Source organism: Marmota marmota, unplaced genomic scaffold (genome assembly GCF_001458135.2).
Source record: "Marmota marmota marmota unplaced genomic scaffold, marMar, whole genome shotgun sequence".
In the NCBI taxonomy this organism is placed as follows: domain Eukaryota; kingdom Metazoa; phylum Chordata; class Mammalia; order Rodentia; family Sciuridae; genus Marmota; species Marmota marmota.
Genome location: NW_026000026.1, coordinates 27,412,542 through 27,432,629, shown reverse-complemented (window position 1 = coordinate 27,432,629; position 20,088 = coordinate 27,412,542). Strand labels below are relative to the sequence as shown.

Here is a 20,088-nt window from a genome sequence, read left to right as displayed (position 1 = left end):
CCCAGACCAGCGTGGACCCCATGGGAGAAAGTGTGTCCGACAATGTGTCTAGCACAGCCCAGGTGACATTGACCCCCAGGGATGTCTACTCTCAATCTTATGTGAAGTGGCCCATGTCATCCTGCAGAGGAGCCCTCCTCTTTGTGGGACTGCCAACCTGTCTGACACCATTTGAGGAACAGGACCCTGCTCCCTGCCCCAGCCCACACTGCTGCTCCCCAGGGGCCTTTGCTCCAGGACCTCAGTGACCTGTGCTCTAATTCCCAGCAGTGCTGCCACCTGCAGTGCATGTTGGACTCCTGCCCTGTGTCCAGCATGTGCTGGTGACTTCATTTCATTGACCAGAAGCAACTAGAACTGCTGAGCTCCTAACAGAGTGGAGCTTCAATGTGCAGGGTCATTTCATCTGTTGTGCTCACTTCCTGCAGGCCAGGAGTTGGGCTTGTCAACCTCACTCTCTTTTACCCTCAGGGGAGCTGCTGGTCACTTGGCACCTGTGGGTGGCAGGCCCTGTGGTTACTGATTTACTCCTGTGCAAACCCTCAGTGTCTGAGCCCCTCTGCATGCCTGGCCCTGTCCCGAGGGTGGCCCTTGCCTTGCTGGGAGGAGCTCAGCTGTCTGTCCCATAAGGTCACAGCTTCTGCCTGTGTTGTTTCAGTTCCGCCCACCCTGGAGGTCACCCCACTGCCCACCATGGCAGGGAACCTAGTGAATGTCACCTGCCAGGTGAAGCACTTCTACCCTGAGATCCTACAGCTGACCTGGGTGGAGAATGGCGACATGTCCAGGAGAGAAACAGCCTTGACCCTCTGAGAGAACAAGGACGGGACCTTCAACCTGACAAGCTGGCTGCTGGTCAACGCCTCTGTGCACAGGGAGAACGTGACTTTCACCTGTCAGGTGGAGCATGATGGGAAACCAACCACCACCAGAAATTGCACCCTACAGGTCTCTGCTGGCCCCAGAGAGCAGGGCCTGGACAACACCCCTGTAGAGGCCTCTCTCAGCTGATCCAATGCTTTTATACTTTACCTTGATGTTGTCTGTTGTGAGAGCAGTGACCCCCCTTCCCACAGGGCACTCAGAGCCTGGGAACACAGCAGTGTCTTAGTCAGCTCCCCACACCCACACTCTGAGGGTCTCCTCTGTGGGGTTGGGCACACATCTCATGGGGTCTTCAAACAGGGACACTAAGGAAGAAGGCAGGATGGGGGATGGGCCGTTGTGGCACTCACCACTTGCCTTCTTCACCTGACACTTGTCATGTCTTCTTGGCCCTCTCCATCCTCCTCTCTTTCTACTCATCTTGGAGGTCACTCAAAAATTCACAGTGACACACAACCAGGTGACTATCACCTGCCAGGCAAAGAGGTTCTACCTCCTGAGCTTGCATGTGACCTGAGTGTGAATGGAAATGTGTCCAGGACAGAAACCTCAGTCATCAAGATAACAAGGATTGGAACTGTAACCACTGAGCTGGCTCCTAGTGAACTCATGTGCCCAGAGTGGGGACATTAAATATTTAAAAAGCCTGGAGATGTGGTTCACTGGTTAAGAACCTCTAGTATGAAAAAGAAAAAGATATCTCCCTGGTGGGGTCTCCAATCCAGCTGGCAGGATCTTTTATGGGGGTGAGAGGTACCAGGGAATGAACTCAGGGGCATTCAGACACTGAGCCACATCCCCACCCAATTTTGTATTTTATTTAGAGAGGATCTCGCTGACTTGCTCAGGGCCTTCTTTTGCTGAGGCTGGCTTCTGCCACAGCCTCCCAAGCCACTGATTATGGGCATGAGCCATCTCACCCAACTGACTGGGTCTTTTATATCCTGTATCTTTTTTAAATACTGCCAAAGTTAGTATTCCAATTCATTATAGAATAATTCTCAAGTCTATAAATATATATTAGAGCCTTACATTCACCTGCAATCCCCCACTCCTCACTCCAAGAGTCTTCACTATCAAGAGCTTGATCCAAATCTCCATGGATCTTCTGAAATACACAGATATTAAAAAAGAAATGGAGGGAGGAACAATCCTGTCCTAATGTCCTGCTTCTCATCTCTGCACCTAACAGTTGCTCTATTCTCCTTCCTCAGGGCCTCCCCTTCCCCCTTACCATGTTGACCTCTGCCCAGCTTCCATTCCAGATGAGAATTTTCCATACACATCTTTATCCTCACCCAGCACACTGGCACCTGCTAGGGGAAATCGGAAAGACTCCCCGAGGATGTGGAGACTGTTTGGACCAGGCCCCTAGGTGACCTCGAGTGGACTCCACAGATCTTTTCCTTCTGATTTGTGATAGCAGACCGATAGTAATGAGGACCCTTAAAGCATGCTCACAACATGGAAATTTCTGCTTGTGTATATCCTTCTTTTTTGCTTCAACTACCTGTGTGTTAGGAGTTTGCAGAAGGGAAACCAGAATGGCCCTGGAGAGCAATGGAATCGCTGTTGATGACTTCCTGCCCTGACCACTGGTGACTTTCTACACTACTCAATGCAAAACTAAGGTCCCTAGGGACAGGGCCAACACCAGCCTATAATGAAAATTTTTACTAATTAAAGAAATGTCCCTCTCCCATGAACATTGTCTTAAACACCAGAGTCATCTGGAGATTCCGTTCTGTGGCCCAATGTGAGTTATTTCCCTGTGTAACCACAGGAGCAGGTCTGGACTCCAGAGACTCTCAGGTTCCAGGTTCTTCTCAGCATGCCCAACCATATGCCTCATAGGCTGGGTCAACACTGTACCACTAATTTGTCCCTGTGCCTTCTTGTAGGAAGTGTAATGATAGGAAGCGAATAGCAATTTCCTTGATAGTAGGAGATACATGGAGGCTGCCGAATCCCATCCACCAGTGCTTAATCAGGAATGCACACAGTGTCAGTGAAGTCCACAGCTGGAATGGTCAAATGATGAAGGACATTCGTCTACAAATCCAATGGCCTTATTCCAGTTAATAAAATTAATAATAATTATCTCTAATCATTAAAAAGGATTGCAGTATGTATTCAAATTTTTCAAAATTCTTTTTATATCTCTTTTCTCTGCACCAAAATTGTTTTTCATTCATCATAAAGTGCATGGTAAAAGTTTCTTAGGATATCATCTGGGCATCAAGAAGTCTTTCCCCAAATTTTAAAATGATGTAATTTTTTAGCAGTTTCCTAAACTGCCAAATTTCAATTTGAGTATACTGGGTTAGGTAGTGCTTCTCAAAGCATTTTGGTCCATTTTATCTAAGGTGTCAACTTTATTTATACCAGAGATTTTCTCCTTCTATCTCCTTATTATCTATCTAATGTCTGCAAAAAGATTTTGTTCAATCTTGATGTTAGTAGTGTGTCCCTTCCATTTCTCTCTCTCTCCCTTTCTCTCTCTCTCACTTTCTTTCTTTTTTTCTGTCATTAGTTTTGCAAGAGATTTTCAATTTCATTGATCTTTCAAATGGACCAACTGTGTGTTTCCATGATGTTCTGTATAGTTCTCTGTATTCTATTTTATTGGATTTTCCCTAATTATTTCCTTTATTCTGCTTGCATAGGGTATATTTTCTTCATGTTGTTGTTGCTTCAGTGGTAGAATGCTTCAATTATGATCTGAGACTCTCCCAATTTCCTCTGACACCCTGGACACCAGCATGAAAACAGCATCCTGAGGGCCAGCCCATTAGAAGTGTGGCCTGGTGCATCCCAGATCCTTTCTGTAACATGGGACCATAGCACTTCTCCTTTCTTGGATGGAATGAGGATTACATGATGCAGAGGAAGCATTTTTGTTGGAATGAAACATGGAAGATGGCACTGGATGTCTCTGGAGCAGAATTAAGTGGTAGCCATCCTGATGTGACTGTGATCACCAACCAAGAAGTCCACTGAAGGTCTTCGAGTGCTTCCATCTATATGGCCCTAACCTTCATATGTAGCATCTACAACTTCCGCATTAGGGAAAGCCCTTGAGCCTGAGAATGAATCTCCTCTGTAGCTCTTCCAGTATTGGAATTATGTCTAGGAATGTAACCTCTGCTTCAGCTGCCCTCTGGTTACAGGAGACAAAAAATCTACAAGAGTACCAAGAAGTCCCTTGGATCTCACACTTGGCCTTTACTGTCTGATGACTCATGCTTAGCTTCTCATTGTCTTTCTCCCATGAACTGATGCCAAGAAACAGCCTTTAAATGCCAGAGTCTTATAACAACAATTTCCCAATTTATGTTCAAGAACCAGATGCCAAGAATTTCCTTCTTGTGGTTAAACCAGTTCACTTCTGCAAAGCGTGAACAACAGCACCTCCACCAGAGGCCAGTGCCTGATGAGGTGCCACTGACCACCCGATCTGGCGTCTATGTGACCAGCCAGCTGAAGAGTCCCAGGTTCAGATTCACATTGTAGAGCCTGCTTTCTAGATCACTCCTGGAACTGGGTTCCCATAGGAAGTGCCCTCTGTGATGGACATAGGGGATCGGGGGACTTTCTGAAATGTTCTCAGGATCAACATCAGGGTCCTTCCCACCTGAGACAGAAGAAGCAGCATTTCAGTTGCTCCCACAGATGGCCAGAGGAAGGGTGGAGCTGCTTTCAGTGGAGAAGAGGGGCGGGGCCTTCCACTCCCTGCTCAGCCAGGCTCTGATTCTGGTGCCATCTAGAGGGAGGAGGGAGCAGGCAGTGCAGCTCTCCTCCACTGAGGGGGAGTCCCAGAGCTGAGAACCATGGCCTCCAGTAGGGCAGCAGCTCCACAGGTTGAGGAGTCCACTCCTTCTTAAGGACTTGCAGCATTTCTTTATTATAAAAAATGTTTCCATCTTTGTTAGCATTATTTTAAAAGAAAAAATGGCTAATGGTAAAAATTCAAAGACTCCACAGGTCTGCTTGCCAGGATCTGGCTTTGTGTGTTCAACAGAAAGACTTCAGGTGACATAGAACTGGAGGGGTGGTCTGCTATTTGGAGATTGTGGCCCCTCCCATGTATGAGAAATGTTTTCTTGACCCACAAAAGTGTTTTTCAGCCAGCAATTTTGTTCGTTTATCCTACACCTCCTTAGCAGGCTCCCAAGGTCCCCAGGCACAGGTACATTGAGCTACCCACAGTACCAAGTGGGCAGCCTTGCTCTCCTGTCTTCCCATGGAACAGCCCTCACCCCATATGCATGCCCCATTGAAAATTGTTCTCATAGTCCAGAGATATCGGGTCATTCCCCTGGTCCAAGGAACATGGTCTCAGGAATTACAATATAGGGTTTTGATTCTTCTAGGCTGTGACCCCCAAGACCTCAGTTTCCTAATCAAGAGGTGATGATAATCCCTCTGCACAGGAGAGTGAGAATCAAGTAGGTAACTAGTATAGCTGGGTGGGCAATGTGCACGAAGCTCACATTTCCACCTTCCCTCAGGGGGTCACCCTGGGACCTAAGGCTGGGTGACTGGGAATGAGGAAACTCTGACTGGGCTTCTGCCTCTGGCTTGACCAGGACATTAGTACAGGGTGTGTGTGCTAAAGCTTCACAACTTTGGGGGCCTTGGTAACTTCACCTGGGGCAAATGCAGGCACCTGAGAATGGACAACTAGGAGTCCCTCTAACAGCCCCTCTTGTCCCTTGATTTTCAGGAGCAGTGAAGTCTACTCTTTCTTCATATCTCATAGCCCTATTTATTGGCCCTAAGATCCTATTGGCAGTCAGTGTCTCTGCCATCTACATCCACAGGAAGCAGAAGTCCTGACTGTAAGTACCCAGGAGAAAAGCTGGACCACAGCCTGCAGAAGGGGCAGGGCCAGGGGGAGTGGCAGCCCACCTGTGCACAGCTGCAGAGTCAGTGGGTCTAGAGAACCAGGCACACACCCCTCAGCACCCTCAAGATCTCAGGCAACTTCTGTGGGGTCCCAGCTCCCAGGATGTGTGTGGGGTGTGCAGGAGATGAGGAGGTCAAGAGTTGACAATGGGTGTCCACTGAGTCCTGAGGCTCCAGAGATGATGAGCTGAGGGAATGCAATGAGGGGCAGCAGATTAGGTGTGTCCCTTGGATGTCATCTCTAGATTAGTCCAATAGTCCAATGCTGGGCCTCCATGGACAGGAAGGTTCTACCATATGGAGCAATGTTGGGAAGTTCTAGGTGGGCTGCTCCCAGGGATGCCCACCTTGTGGACTCTTGGTGTGACCAACCTGCAGGGAATCAGGACACAGGAGAGGCTGAGAGGCTGAGCAGTCCATGGGTTCACTCAAGACAGGCATCTAACAAGGACCAACCAGAAGCTCATAGCTTGAAGGAGACTCTCATGAATGGTGAGCAGATAACTGAATGTGGACATGTTTCCCACAGGTCCTTCATCACTTCCTGCTACCTGTGACCCTCAGTCTCTGCCACCTTCTTCCTGCTCCATGGTGCTCAGCCTACGAGAAAGGAGCTGCTGAGAAGCTTCTATAGATGCTGCTCCAAATGCCTCCTTCCAGAACTCTCACCAGCCCACAGGCTCCTGATGTTCCTCTGCCAGCCCTCGATGTCCCATGGCTGAGTCTGCAGACCTGCCTCTGTGTAGCATCTCATGACACACACCCCCCAGAATGTGACAAGCAAGCCCCACCTGAACATGTCACGATGGCTCTCCTCCATTGCCTTGGGCTTGGCCATCAAGTACCCCAAGTCCTTGCTCTCAAGAGTCATTCTGTCTTCTTTTTCTTATCTACCCCTCCTCCACAGCCTTGTTGAGTTTCTCAAAGGAAACTCAAATGGTGTAATGCAAATAGTTATTCTCCTTTCTCTTTACCTAAGTGTCCTATGCCTCAAACACAGAAAGAAAAAAAAAACAAGTGCCCCATAACCTGAGATATTTTCTCTCCTTAGCAGTTATGAACATCATGTTGTCCTGGATACAGGCAGTCATCACTCTCCATGGAAGGGCAGGATTGTAAAAATGACCATGCAAACTGAAACTCTGGGAATCTCCATAGCAGTCATTAAAAATAACTATCATTCTTCAACCTTTACAGTGTTTCTTCAAAATATTGAAAACACTCAAATTATCAGTTAAATGTCAGTTTAAACATACAGGGAAATGTAAATAATAATAAAATGTGAGCTTAGTGAACAGCAATTTGAAACACTAGACACTGAGCATTAGTAATTTATTTATTTGTAAAACCTTATCTGCAGGAGTTTCAACCATGTCCACCTGGTTCTTATTAATTGAAGATGTGAAGCAAGCATCTTTTCTACCTTGGCCAATTATTAGCCCCATTTAATACCATCACCCTTTGGGGCACCACTGTTTCCCTCCCTCTAGTGTAGGTAGGTAATGCCACTTTAACCAGTTTCCTCTATCTGCCACACAGAAGTCCACGGATGAAGGATCAGTGTCCACACACCATGGCCAGCAACTTCTGTTTTGACCCCTTGTGCCCAGTTTAATTTCACTTCCAGAATTATTACCCCTCCTGTCCTCACTGCACTTTCATCTCAGTTGCTTATTCTTTAAATATAAAATGGATCAAAAAATGAGAGTAGACACCAAGAAATTTCAGAAGCAATGAGAACACAGGTACAACATATCTAAGTCTCTAGGACACTGTGAATGCAGTTCTAGCAGGAAAATCTAAATCACTGAGTGCCTACTTTAATGAAATAAAGAAATTTCAAATAAATAAGTTTATACTCCAACTCAAGGTCTTAGGGAAAGAACAAAATAATTTCCAAAAGAACAGGTGATAGGAAATCATTAAGATTAGAGAAGAAATTAATGAAATTAAGAAAGAAAAAGAATACAAAGGTTCAAAGCAAGGAGGAATTGGTTCATTTAAAAGATACATAAGATTGAAAATCCCTCAGCCAAATGACCAAAAGTAAGAGAAGGAAGACACAAATCAATCAAAGTAGAGACAAAAAAGAAAATATCACTGGAAAAACTTCTGCAATCCAGGAACATTGGACAGACACTATGCTCAAAATTTAGACTCAAAAACATTGGAAAATCTAGAAGACATTGACAAATTCCCAGATACATGTGACCTGCCCAAACCGAACCTGAAAGGTATGGAAAACCTAAACAGAATGGTATCAAGGAATGAAATTCAAAGAGCAGTTAAAAGCCTTCCAACAAAGAAAAGCTCAAGACTACATGGCGGAATAGAGGAGGTACAGTTTCTGGCTACTCTGTGGAATTAAACCAAGAAAAGAGTCAGGCAGGTCTCCACAAGGTCTCACCTAGATGGAATACAACATCTCAGAAAGTACAACAGGACCCCTAGACAGTGGATTTTCACAGAAACCATCAGATCTGCTACCGACCACCTGCACAGAAATCAGAGCCTCTGTTCCAGTAAGACTCCGGACTCCGGACCCAAAGCCCGCAGTTCTAGTGCACAGGGCTCTCAAGCAGAAGAGCAGAACCACCTTATCAGCTGCGCTCCGCTCCCACGCAGGCCACACAACTGCAATCACACAGCACAAGGCCATCCCAGCTCCTCCCACCTCACCAGACATCCTGGCACAGGAAGCAGACCGACTCCTTCTTGGAAAACCTCTCTCGCCATTTTTTTTGGTGGGTGTAGCTATCAGCGTGGACTTCCATTTGAACAGGTACCTGGTTTCCAACTTCCTCCCCCACCCCCCACCCCCAGCTGCGATTACTCGGCCCCATGACTGCCCAGCGCAAAAACTGCTCTCAGCTGAACTGGACCTCTGTGCGACCAGGGCACCACCCACCCGGCAGGAACCTGAGGGTGATAAGCAAAGGAAGGGAGGGGTCTAAAAAACCTGAAGCAAATCAGAGAGACCAGGATTGGGTGCTCAAGGCAGGAGAGGGAGACGATGGTGGGGGGGGGGGCTCAAGTCTTCCCCCCCTGGTTACCTACACCACCCTGAGGACAGAGACTCCAGCTTAAAACAGACCACCCCACCTACTGGGAGAGAAGAGAAGCAGAAAGGAAGGAAACGGAATTCTAAGAGTTTGTTGTTGTTGTTGTTGTTTTTCCTTCTTATACTTCTTCCTCCTCTACACTTCTATCCTCTGAACCTCACAACCCTGACATATGTGAAACCAAGAACTTTACATGAAATAGAACTTTGAGAACTGAGTCACCTGGAAAATATAATATAGAGAAATTACATAAGGCCCCCCTTTTTATTGTCTCTTTTTTCTTTTTTTCTCTTTCTTCTCTTTTTTTCTTTCCCTTTTTTCTTCTTTCTTCTTCTTTCACCCTCCAAATTTTACTATTTTAACATCTTGTAATTTTCTAAATACATATGTGCCTTTGTTTTTATGTACTCTACTGTCCTCCCAAGTAATTGTCTATGCTAAATCACCTCCTGTCTATTCTCCTGCGTCTAACCCTTTTCATTAGAGTTTTCCTTCAAATTTCCTGAGTTATATTAGCCCGATACCCTCACATCTTTCCCCCTTAGCAAATTGTTCTATGCCCAACCCCCAGTTCACTGTCTGCCACCAGAAACTGTACACGTTTTATAAAACTACTGATTATATTTTAAATAATAATTGAATCCAACATTTCTGGACATTGAGACTAACTATAAATGTATTAATAACAATAATTTGTTCATAGGTGATGTACTGTTGATATTAGGATCTGTTAACATTGTCCTTCCCCAAAAAGGAGGGATCTTGGAACCATATAAGAGCACTACAAATCTATAGGGTAAAAACAATAACACACCAGCCCCACAGAGCTGGAAAAACTAAATGCAAGCAACATGAAAAGACAAGGGAAGAAAGTACCACAAACAATTAAACACAACACAACATTAGAAGAATTGACAGCTACAGCAGAAAAAATAACAGAGAAAGATTTCAGGATATACATGGATAAAATGTACTGGGATCTCAAAGAAGACATTAGACAACAAATACAGGCAGTGAAAGATCACTTTAATAATGAGCTACATAAACAAATCAAAGAAGCAAAATATCAACTCAACAGGAAAGTAGAGGTTATACAAAAACAAGAAACAGAAATCCTTGAAATGAAAGAAATAATAAAGCAAATTAAAAACTCAAGTGAGAACATCACCAACAGAGTAGACCACTTAGAAGATAGGATATTAGACAATGAAGATAAAGTATATCATCTTGAAAAGAATGATAAAAAAACACAAGCAGAACATCCAAGAAATATGAGATAGCATAAAAAGACCAAATTTAAGAGTTATTGGAATAGAGGAAGGCATAGAGGTCCAAACCAAAGGAATGGTCAATCTGTTCAATGAAATAATGTCAGAAAACTTTCCAGACATGAAAAATGAAACAGAAATCCAAACCCAAGAAGCCTACAGGAGCCGAATGTGCAAAACAACAACAGATCCCCACCTAGACACATTATATTGAAAATGCCCAACATACAGAATAAGGAGGGAATTTTAAAAGCCACAAGAGAAAGGAATCAGATTACATATAGGGGTAAGCCAATTAGGATAATGGCAGATTTTTCAACACAGACCCTGAAAGCTAGAAGATCCTGGAACAACATATTTCAAGCTCTGAAAGATAATGGGTGCCAACCAAGAATCATGTATCCAGCATAATTAAGCTTCAAATTTGAAGGTGAAATAAAAACCTTCCATGATAAACAAAAGTTAAAAGCATTTATAGCTAGGAAACTGGCACTACAAACATCCTTTACAAAATATTTCATGAAGAGAAAATGGAAAACAACAATGAAAACCAGCAGAGGGAGGTAGCACAATAAAGGAAAAACTAATCAAAGAGGAAAACCAAATTAAGTTAAATAACAAAAATAAACAATATCCTGATATTTTGCTGAATTAATTTATTAGTTCTGGAAGATTTCTAGTGGGATTTTTTTGTCTTCTATGGTATAGAATCATATCATTGGCAAATAGTGCTAATTTGAGTTCTTCTTTTCCTATCCATATTCTTTTATTTTCTTTTGTTAGTCTAATTGCTCTGGCTAGAGTTTCAAGAACTATGTTAAATAGAAGTGGTGAAATGGGGCATCCCTGTCTTGTTTCTGTTTTTAGAGGGAAGGCTTTCAATTGTTCTTCATTTAGGATGATGTTGACATGGGGCTTATCATAGATAGGCTTTACAATGTTGATGTATTTTTCTGATATTCCTAGTTTTTCTAGTGTTTTGAACATGAAGAAGTGCTGTATTTTGTCAAATGCTTTCTCTGTATCTATTGAGATGATCATATGTTTTTTATCTTTGAATCTATTTGTCGGATCTCTCTCATTCAGCCAGGAGGTCCATGGAACAGGGGAGAGGAGAGTGTGGCTGCAGAGTCTCTAATCAACACCTCCAGAGACCAAGCAGGAAGCAGGTCTAATTTTATTGTGCAGTTATCATGTACATATACTCGGGCAATAGCTAAGCAGATTACTGCCAGCCACCAATGCGATTCCAGCTAACTATCCTTGCAGTGACTAATTAAGGAGTGGGCAGTGGAGGAAGGGCCAGGACTACAACATGGCCTCATGCTCAGGGCTGTGGCTACAGGGTAAGTGGCTTGAGGCTCACATGCCTAACATGAAGGGAGTAGCCTGCCACTCAGACACCCTTAACATATGCCATGTATCCAGTACTCCATGCAATTGTCCCCACAAGTCTATTGATGTTATGAATTGCATTTATTGATTTCCATATGTTGAACCAACCTTGCATCCCTGGGATGAACCCTACTTGATTTTGGTGCACTATCTTCTTGATATGTTTTTGTACTCAATTTGCCAGAATTTTATTGAGAATTTTTCTATCTATACTCATCAGAGAGATTGGTCTGAAGTTTTTTTTCTTTGATGTGTCTTTGTCTGATTTGGGGATCAGGATGATATTGGCTTCATAGAATGTTTTTTAAGTGTTCCCTCTTTCTTATTTCATGAAATAGTTTGAGAAGTATTGGTGTTAGTTTCTTTAAAGGTCTTGTAGAACACAGCTGTGTATCCATCCAGTCCTGGGCTTTTCTTGGTTGGTAGGCTTCTGATGGAACCCAGTTTCCTTGCTTAAAATTTATCTGTTTAAATTTTGTATATGATCCTGATTTGGGTATATCATATGCATCTAGAAATTTGTCGATATCTTTGATATTTTCTATTTTATTGGAGTACAAATTTTCAGAATAATTTCTAATTATCTTCTGTATTTCTATAGTGTCCATCGTGATATTTCCTGTTTCATCATGACTGTTAGTAATTTGAATTTTCTCTCTCCTTCTCTTCATTAGCATAACTAATGGTTTATCCATTTTATTTATTTTTTTTAAAGAACCAACTATTTGTTCTGTCAATTTTTTCAATTGTTTCCTTTGTTTAAATTTCACTGATTTCAACTCTGATTTTAATTATTTCCTGTCTTCTACTGCTTTTAGTGTTTGTTTGTTCTTCTTTTTTTAGAGCTTTGAGATATAATGTCAGGTCATTAATTTGTTGACTTTTTCTTTGACTTTTTCTTCTTTGAAAGAATGTACTCCATGCAAGGAAATTTCCTCTTAGTACTGCCTTCTTAGTGTCCCAGATTTTTTCAATATGTTGTATCAGTGTTCTCAATTTACCTCTAAGAATTTTTTAATCTCCTCCTTGATGTCTTTTGCCACCCATTGTTCATTCAGTAGCATATTATTTAGTCTCCAGGTGTTGGAGTAGCTTTTTTTAAATTTTATCATTGATTTCTAACTTTATTCCATTGTGGTGTGATAGAATACAGAGTAGTATCCCTACTTTTTTGTATTTAATAAGAGTTGCTTTGTGGCATAATATATGGTATATTTTAGAGAAGGATTCATGTGCTGCTGAGAAGAAAGTGTATTTACACGTTGATGGATAATATATTCTATATATGTCAGATAAGTCAAAGTTATTGATAGTTTTATTGAGTTATTTGGTTTCTTTGTTTAGCTTTTGTTTGGAAGATCTATCCAGTGGTGAAACAGATGCATTAATGTCATCCAAAATTATCTTGTAGTGGTCAATTTGACTCTTAAGATTGAAAAGAGTTTGGTTGATGAACATAGATGCTCCATTGTTTGGGGCATATATATTTATAACTGTTATGTCTTGTTGATGTATGGTTCCCTTAAGCAGTATGAAGTGTTCATCTTTATCTCTTTTGATTAACTTTGGCTTGAAGTCAAGTATGAGGATGGAAACCCCTGCTTTTTTACATAGACCATGGGAATGGTATATTTTATCCAACCTTTTACCTTTAGTCTGTGGGCATCTTTTCCTATGAGATGAATCTCTCAAAGGCAGCACATTGTTGGGATTTTTTTTGTGATGCAATCTACCAGGCTATGCCTTTTAATTGGTGATTTTAGGCCATTAACATTCAGGGTTATTATTGAGAGATGATTTATATTACTGACAATTTTTATTTATTTTTGGTATTTAGCTTGACTTGTTTTCTCCTTGGTTGGATTTTCCTTTATAGTAGTTCTTCCCCTTGCAGATTTTCATTGTTGTTTTAAATTTCCTCCTCATGGAATATTTTGCCAAGAATGTTCTATAGTGTAGGCTTTGTTGTTGTACATTCTTTTAGCTTTTGTTTATCATGACAGGTTTTTATTTCATCATCAAATCTGAGTCTTCATTTTGGAGGACATAAGATGCTTGGTTGGCATCCATTATCTTTCAGGGCTTGATATATGTTGTACCAGGCTCTCTTTGCTTTGAGGGCCTGCATTGAAAAATCTGCTGAGATCTGAATTGGTCTTCCCATATAGGTAATCTGATTTTTCTCCCTTGCAGCCTTAAAAATTCTATCCTTATTCTGTATGCTAGGCATTTTTATTATAATGTGTATTGGTGTAAATCTGTTGTAATTTTGTACAACAGGCCTCTTATATTTGATTTTCCAATTTATTTTTCATGCTTGGGAAATTTTCTGATATTATTTCATTGAAGAGATGGTGCATTTCTTTGGTTTGAATCTCTGAACCTTTCTCTATCCCAATAAATCTTAAATTTGATCTTTTGATGTGTCCTATAATTCTTGGATATTCTGTTCATGGTTTCTTACCATCTTCACTGTGAGGTCAACTTTATTTTCAACACTGTATATTTTGTCTTTACTGTCTGAGGTCCTGTCTTCCAAATGATCTAGTTTGTTGTTGAGGTTATCTAATGAGATTTTAATTGGCTTATTGTTTCTTTAATTTCAAGGATTTCTGGGTTTTTCTTTTCAGAATTCCTATATCTTGAAGTAATCTCTTGTAACCTGTCTTTGCTCTCTTATCTCTTTGTTGGAGTGATCAATTTTTGCCTGAATCTGCTCACTTAGGTAATTTTTAATTCCCAAATCATTTTAGTGATGTATATTCTGAACTCCTTCTCTAGTTATGTATATTCTGAACTTCTTGTCTGACATTTCACCTACTTCAGTATCTATGGATTCTATTGTTGTAGTATCTTGGTTTGTTTGGGGCACACTTTCCTCCCTTGGTTTTTCATGATGTCTGTCTTCCTCACTTGCAGTGTAGATCCAAGGTATTACAATTTCTGCCCTATTGTATTATAGTTTCCCTTTAAGTTATCAATACCTCACTATTAAGGGAGAGATCAATATTACAGCACTCAATGTACCTACCCAACATGCATCCATATATCAGTTAGATTCTGTTTTTACATTTAAATTTTGTCACTATAATCAGAAATGATGAGTTCAGTTATCTTCTAACATATAGTCAATAGGTTTGTGTAATGGTTTACAGTTTCTAATGGTAGAAAGGGATCTGGGGGGGGCATTGGCTGAGATGTTTATGAGGTAGGATATGAGAATACAGAGGTATTAGGTTATATGACTAGTGAGAGGATAATCATAAGAAGTTGGCTGTTAGTAGGAGAAAAAAGAAATAGGCAACCCCAGGCAATAATTCCTGTTACCTCAGCAACAGGATAACTATTATCACTCCTAGTAGAGAAACCTCTGGTGTAGCCAGGCCCTCAGGGAACATTGGTGACATCTTACCAGGTCCTTATTGTTGTCCCTTGATAGAAGCGGTGATATTCCAGTTTCATGGTAGGGCAGCCCCAAGCCTATATGTCTCCTGATGTTGGGCTGTGAAGCCATGCTTTGGTGAGTAAAGAACCCCATCACAGGGGCACGGAGTGTTGCAATGTGGGCTTCTCCCCGGTTCTTCCTATTTCTTCATCTGTTTAAGGGCACCTAGGTTGATTCTATAGCTTCATTTTTTTGAGTTGAGCTACTATAAACATTGACGTGACCACATCCCTGTAGTAGGCTGATTTTAAGACCTTTAAAAGAGTGGAATAACTAGGTCAAAGGGTGGTATCATTCCAAGATTTCTGTAGAATCTTCATACTGCTTTCCAGAGCAGTTGTACCAATATGCAGTCGCACCAGCAGTGTCTGAGTGAATCTTTTTCCCCACATCCTTGCCAACATTTATTTTTACCTGTATTCTTGATAATTGCCTTCTGACTGGAGTGAGAAGAAATCTCAGTATAGTATTAATTTACATTTTCTAATTTGTAGAAATGTTGAACCTTTTTAAAAATATTTGTTGACCAATCATATTTTCTTCTTCTGTGATGTGCATGTTCAGTTCCTTTGCCCATTTATTGATTGGATTATTTGGGGATTTTTTGTAGGAGGTATTAAAATCTTTTAAGTTCTTTCTATACTCAGATTTTTGCTGTATCTGAGGTACAGGTGGTAATAATTTTCTCCCATTCTGTTGGCTCTCTGTTCACATTCCTGATTGTTTCTTAGCTGTGAAGAAGCTGTTTAGTTTGATATTATTTCATTTATTTATTTCTGATTTTACTTCTTGCACTTTAGGAGTCTTGTTATGGAAGTCAGTTCCTACGTTGACATGATGTAGAGTAGGGTGTACATTTTCTTCTAATAGGTTCAAGGCTTCTGGTCAAATGCTAAGGTCCTTGATCTGCTTTGAGTTTAGTTTTATGCAGGGTGAGAGATAGGGGTTTAATTTCATTTTGCTACATATGGATTTCCAGTTTTCCCAGCACCATCTGTTGAAGAGACTATCTTTTCTCCAATGTATGTTTATGGTGCTTTTGTCTAATATGAGTTAACTATTTATGTATGTTTGCTTCCGTGTCTTCAGTTCTGTTCCAATGGTCTTCATGTCTGTTTTGGTACCAATACCATGCTGTTTTTGTTATTACAGCTCTGTAGTATAATTTAAGGTCTGCTATTGTGATGCCCCTTGCATCACTTTTCTCAATAAGAATTGCTTTGGCTATTCTGGGCCTCTTATGTTTCTGAATAAATTTCATGATTGCTTTTCATATTTCTATGAAAAGTGTCATTGGAATTGTAATCTAATCGGAATTGCATTAAATATCTATAGCACTTTTGGTAGAATGGCAATTTAGGCAATATTAATTCTGCCTATCCAGGAAAAGGGGACATCATTCTATCTTCTGAGTTCTTCTTCAATTTCTTTTTTTAATGTTCTGTAGTTTTCAATGTAGAGGTCTTCCATCTCTTTTGTTAGATTGATTCTCAATTTCTTTTGAGGTTAACATGAATGGGAGAGTTTTCTAATTTCTCTTTCAGTTTTGATTCATCATCAATGTATCCCTTCAAACATTAAAAATTCAGAATTGCAATTGTTTTATGGGTTTCAATTTTATAGCCTCCTAATTTGCTGAATTCTTTTTTCAAGTTCTAGAAATTTTCTAGTGAAGTTCTGGGGAAGTCTAAATATAGAATCATGTCATTGGCAAATAGGGATAATGTGAGTTATTATTTTCTATATGTATCCCATTATTTTTTGTCTAATTTCTATGGCTAGATTCTCCAGAACTCTATTGAATAGAAGTGGTGAAACAGGGAATTGCTGTCTTGTTTTAGTTTTTAGAGGGAATGCTTTCTATTTTTCTCTGTATGGAATGATGTCTGCCTTAGGATTAGCATATATAGACTTTACAAGGTATGTTCCTACTATCCTTAGTTTTTCTAGTGTTTTCAGCATGAATGGATGCTGGATTTTGTCAGATGATTTTTCTGCATGCACTGAGATAATTATTTGGTTCTTGTCTTTAAGTTATTGATGTGATGATGAATCGCATTTATTGATTTCTGTATGTTGAGACAACTTGAATCTCTGAGATGAACCCCACTTGATTATGGTGAACTATCTTTTTAATGTGTTTTTTATATGATTTGATGGTATTTTATTAAGAATTTTTGCATCTATGTTAATGAGGGATATTTGTCTAAAGCTTTCTTTCCTTGATGTATCTTTCCAGCTTTGGTATCAGGGTGATAATAGCTTCATGGAATGAGCTCTCCTTTTCTTTGTCATGGAACAATTGGAGGAGGATTGGTATTAGTTATTCTTTGAAGATCTGATAGATTTTGGCTGAGAATCCATCTGATACAGGACTTTTCTTTCTTGGTAGGCTTGAAATAGCATCTTAAATTTCATTGCTTAAATTGACCTGCTTAAATTTTCTATGTCCTCCTGATTAATTCGAATAGGTTATTTGTTTCTAGAAATTTGCCAATCTCTTCAAGATTTTCTACTTGAGTATAAATTTTTAAAATAGTTTCTGATTATTGTTTGTATTTCAGTATCATCCGTGGTGATGTTTTTCTTTCATCACGAATTTATTTGAGTTTTCTCTATCTTTGTCTTTGTTAGCTTGGCCAAGGTTTTATCGCTTTTATTTATTTTCTACAAAGAAACAACTTTTTGTTTTTTTGTCTATTATTTAATAGTTTTTTGGTTTCAATTTTCTTGACTTCAGCTCTGATTTTAAATTATTTCTATCTTCCCGATGCTTTGGTGTTGACTTGTTTTTTTCTTTTTTTCCTAGGACTTTTAGAGTAATGTTAGGCTATTTATTTTGTGATGTTCCTTCTTTTTAAGAATAAACTCATTGCAATGAATTTTCCTATTAGAACTGCCTTCATACAATCCCAGAGGTTTTGATATGTTGTATAATTATTCTCATTTGCCTCTAAGTATTTTTTAAATTCATCCCTGATTTCTTCTGCAATCATTTGTCATTCAACAGCATATTATATAGTGTCCAGGAGTTAGAATTACTTCTATTTTTATTTTATTTTGATTTCTAATTTTATTTCATTATTATTTTATTAATTGTGGGGTACCAGAGTGGGGGATACACAGTGGGTTTTGATCCCTTCAAGCAGTAAAAATTCAGACAGTACCTCGCTTATTAAGATGGCACCCAGTTACAGCAACCTGAGTTCTGGGGATGGTGGGGGAGATGACATGAGATCTTTTTGCAATGCACAGCTACTGTGGAGACTCCCTGTTGCTCCCCTAACTGTGTTGACATTATAGATGTGTTGAGCAGCTATTATGCTGACATAGATTGGCCCTTACCTCATCATTTCTCTGCAAAGTGTAGTCCCACCTCATCTGCCTGGAAGGCAAGCATGGACATAATGCTAGAGAGCTTAGTTCCTCTTTCTTTTTCTTTTTCTTTTTTTAAGATTTTAACACTATTTTTGAAAATCAACAGAGTGGGGGGAAAATGTTGGTAAGATTAGAAAAAGATTTGATCAATACTAGGACCAATTTTCTTTTCAAAATTTACCTCGACAATACAGTTCTACATGCTTTTCAAGATGTTGGTGCATCCCTTTTGTTGCTCCTCTCTTTGGTATAGACAAGACTCTGTGGCCCCGTCACAAATGACTTGCAGAAGTGGAGCTGTGTAACTTCCAGGGCTTCTTCTTACTTTTTTACTGTTTTAATTTTTTTGGAGGGTGAAGTGTATGGGAATTTTACAAAATAATGGATTTCCTGTGGCATATTCATATATGCATAAGACATAAGCTGATTGAAATGACTCTCTAAGGCCCCTAATACCTCTGTGTACCCTCCTTTTCTCCTAGCATGATTTCCTTCCATTTCTTCTACTTTCAAGATACCCTGGATTTCCCCTTTGTCTTCCACATACAGAAGAAAACATTACTTGTCTGAGTCTGTCCTATTTTGCTTGATATGATGATCGGCAATTATATTCTTTTTTTTGAAAATGACATAATTTTATTCGTCTTTATGGTTGAATATAGCACATATTGTTTATCCATTTATCCATTGAAGGACACATCCATTGAATCACTTCGGTGATTCCATTACTTGGTTATTATGAGCTGTGCTGTGATAAACATGAGTGTCTTAGGCATCTATTTTTCTACTGTGACCCAAAGACATGACAAGAATAATTAGAGGAGAAAAAGATTAATTTGGGGGCTCACAATTTCAGAGGTCTCAGCCTATAGAGGCTCCATTCCTCAGGGTTATAGTTGAGGCACAACATTATACCTGAAGTATGTGGCAGGATAAGCAGGTCAGGACATGGCCACCAAGAATCAGAAAGAGATAAAAACTCATTCACAAACCAATACAGACCCCAAAGGCATGCTCCCATGGACTTATCTTCTCCAGGCATACCATACATGCTTGTAGTCATACCTCAGTTAATCCCTTTTGGGATTTGAGTTTTCTCTCATTAGCATGGCTAATGGTTTATCAATTTTATTTACTTATTTTTATTTTTATGGTTGTACATGCTTTAGAGTTACACTGGTTGTGTATTTATATATGAACATAGGAAAGTTATGTTTGATTCATTCTATTGTCTTTCCTGTTCCCATCTCCCACTCCTTTCCCTTCATTCCCCTTTGTCTAATCCAATGAACTTTTATGCTTCCCTCCCCACCCTCTCTTGTTGTGTGTTAGCATCCACATATCAGAGAGAACATTGTCCAACTGGACACTGATTAGGTTAAGGCTCTTTATTGCCCAATCATTTCATCTCCTTAGATTCTTGGAGAGTCTCACATGAGCTTTTGAGCAACACCTCATGTCTAAACATTAATAATAGGTATACATATACCTCTACAGTTCTCTACATTATACTGATTTTAATTTCTTAAGATAAATACAAAGGAGTGATAGATTTGATCACGTGCTTAGTTTCTTGAGGAAGCTCCACATTGATTTCCATAGTGGGTTTACTAATTGATATTTTCACTAACAGTGAGTAAAAGTTGCTTTTTTCCCACATCCTTATCTGTAATTTGTATTCTAGATGATTGCCATTCTGACGGGAGTGAGATGGAATCATAATGTAGTGGTAACTACAGGCAGGTGT

General features: G+C 40.2%; 1 protein-coding gene across 4 annotated transcripts in view; it reads left to right on the top strand.

The window, feature by feature from the left end:
• Positions 1-6,981, top strand: part of LOC107143174 (signal-regulatory protein beta-1-like) — a 51,247-nt gene extending 44,266 nt beyond the window's left edge. For 2 of the 4 annotated variants that reach the window (XM_048811200.1, XM_048811201.1), the window contains exons 3-4: positions 5,612-5,726; positions 6,323-6,981. In XM_048811200.1, the coding sequence (XP_048667157.1) occupies positions 5,612-5,724 (113 nt within the window). In that variant the 3' untranslated portion in view covers positions 5,725-5,726; positions 6,323-6,981. Of the gene's footprint in view, positions 1-658; positions 949-5,611; positions 5,727-6,322 lie in introns of those variants that run through there. The other 2 variants (XM_048811199.1, XM_048811198.1) reach the window with 1 other exon arrangement.
• Positions 6,982-20,088: the final 13,107 nt, after the last annotated feature.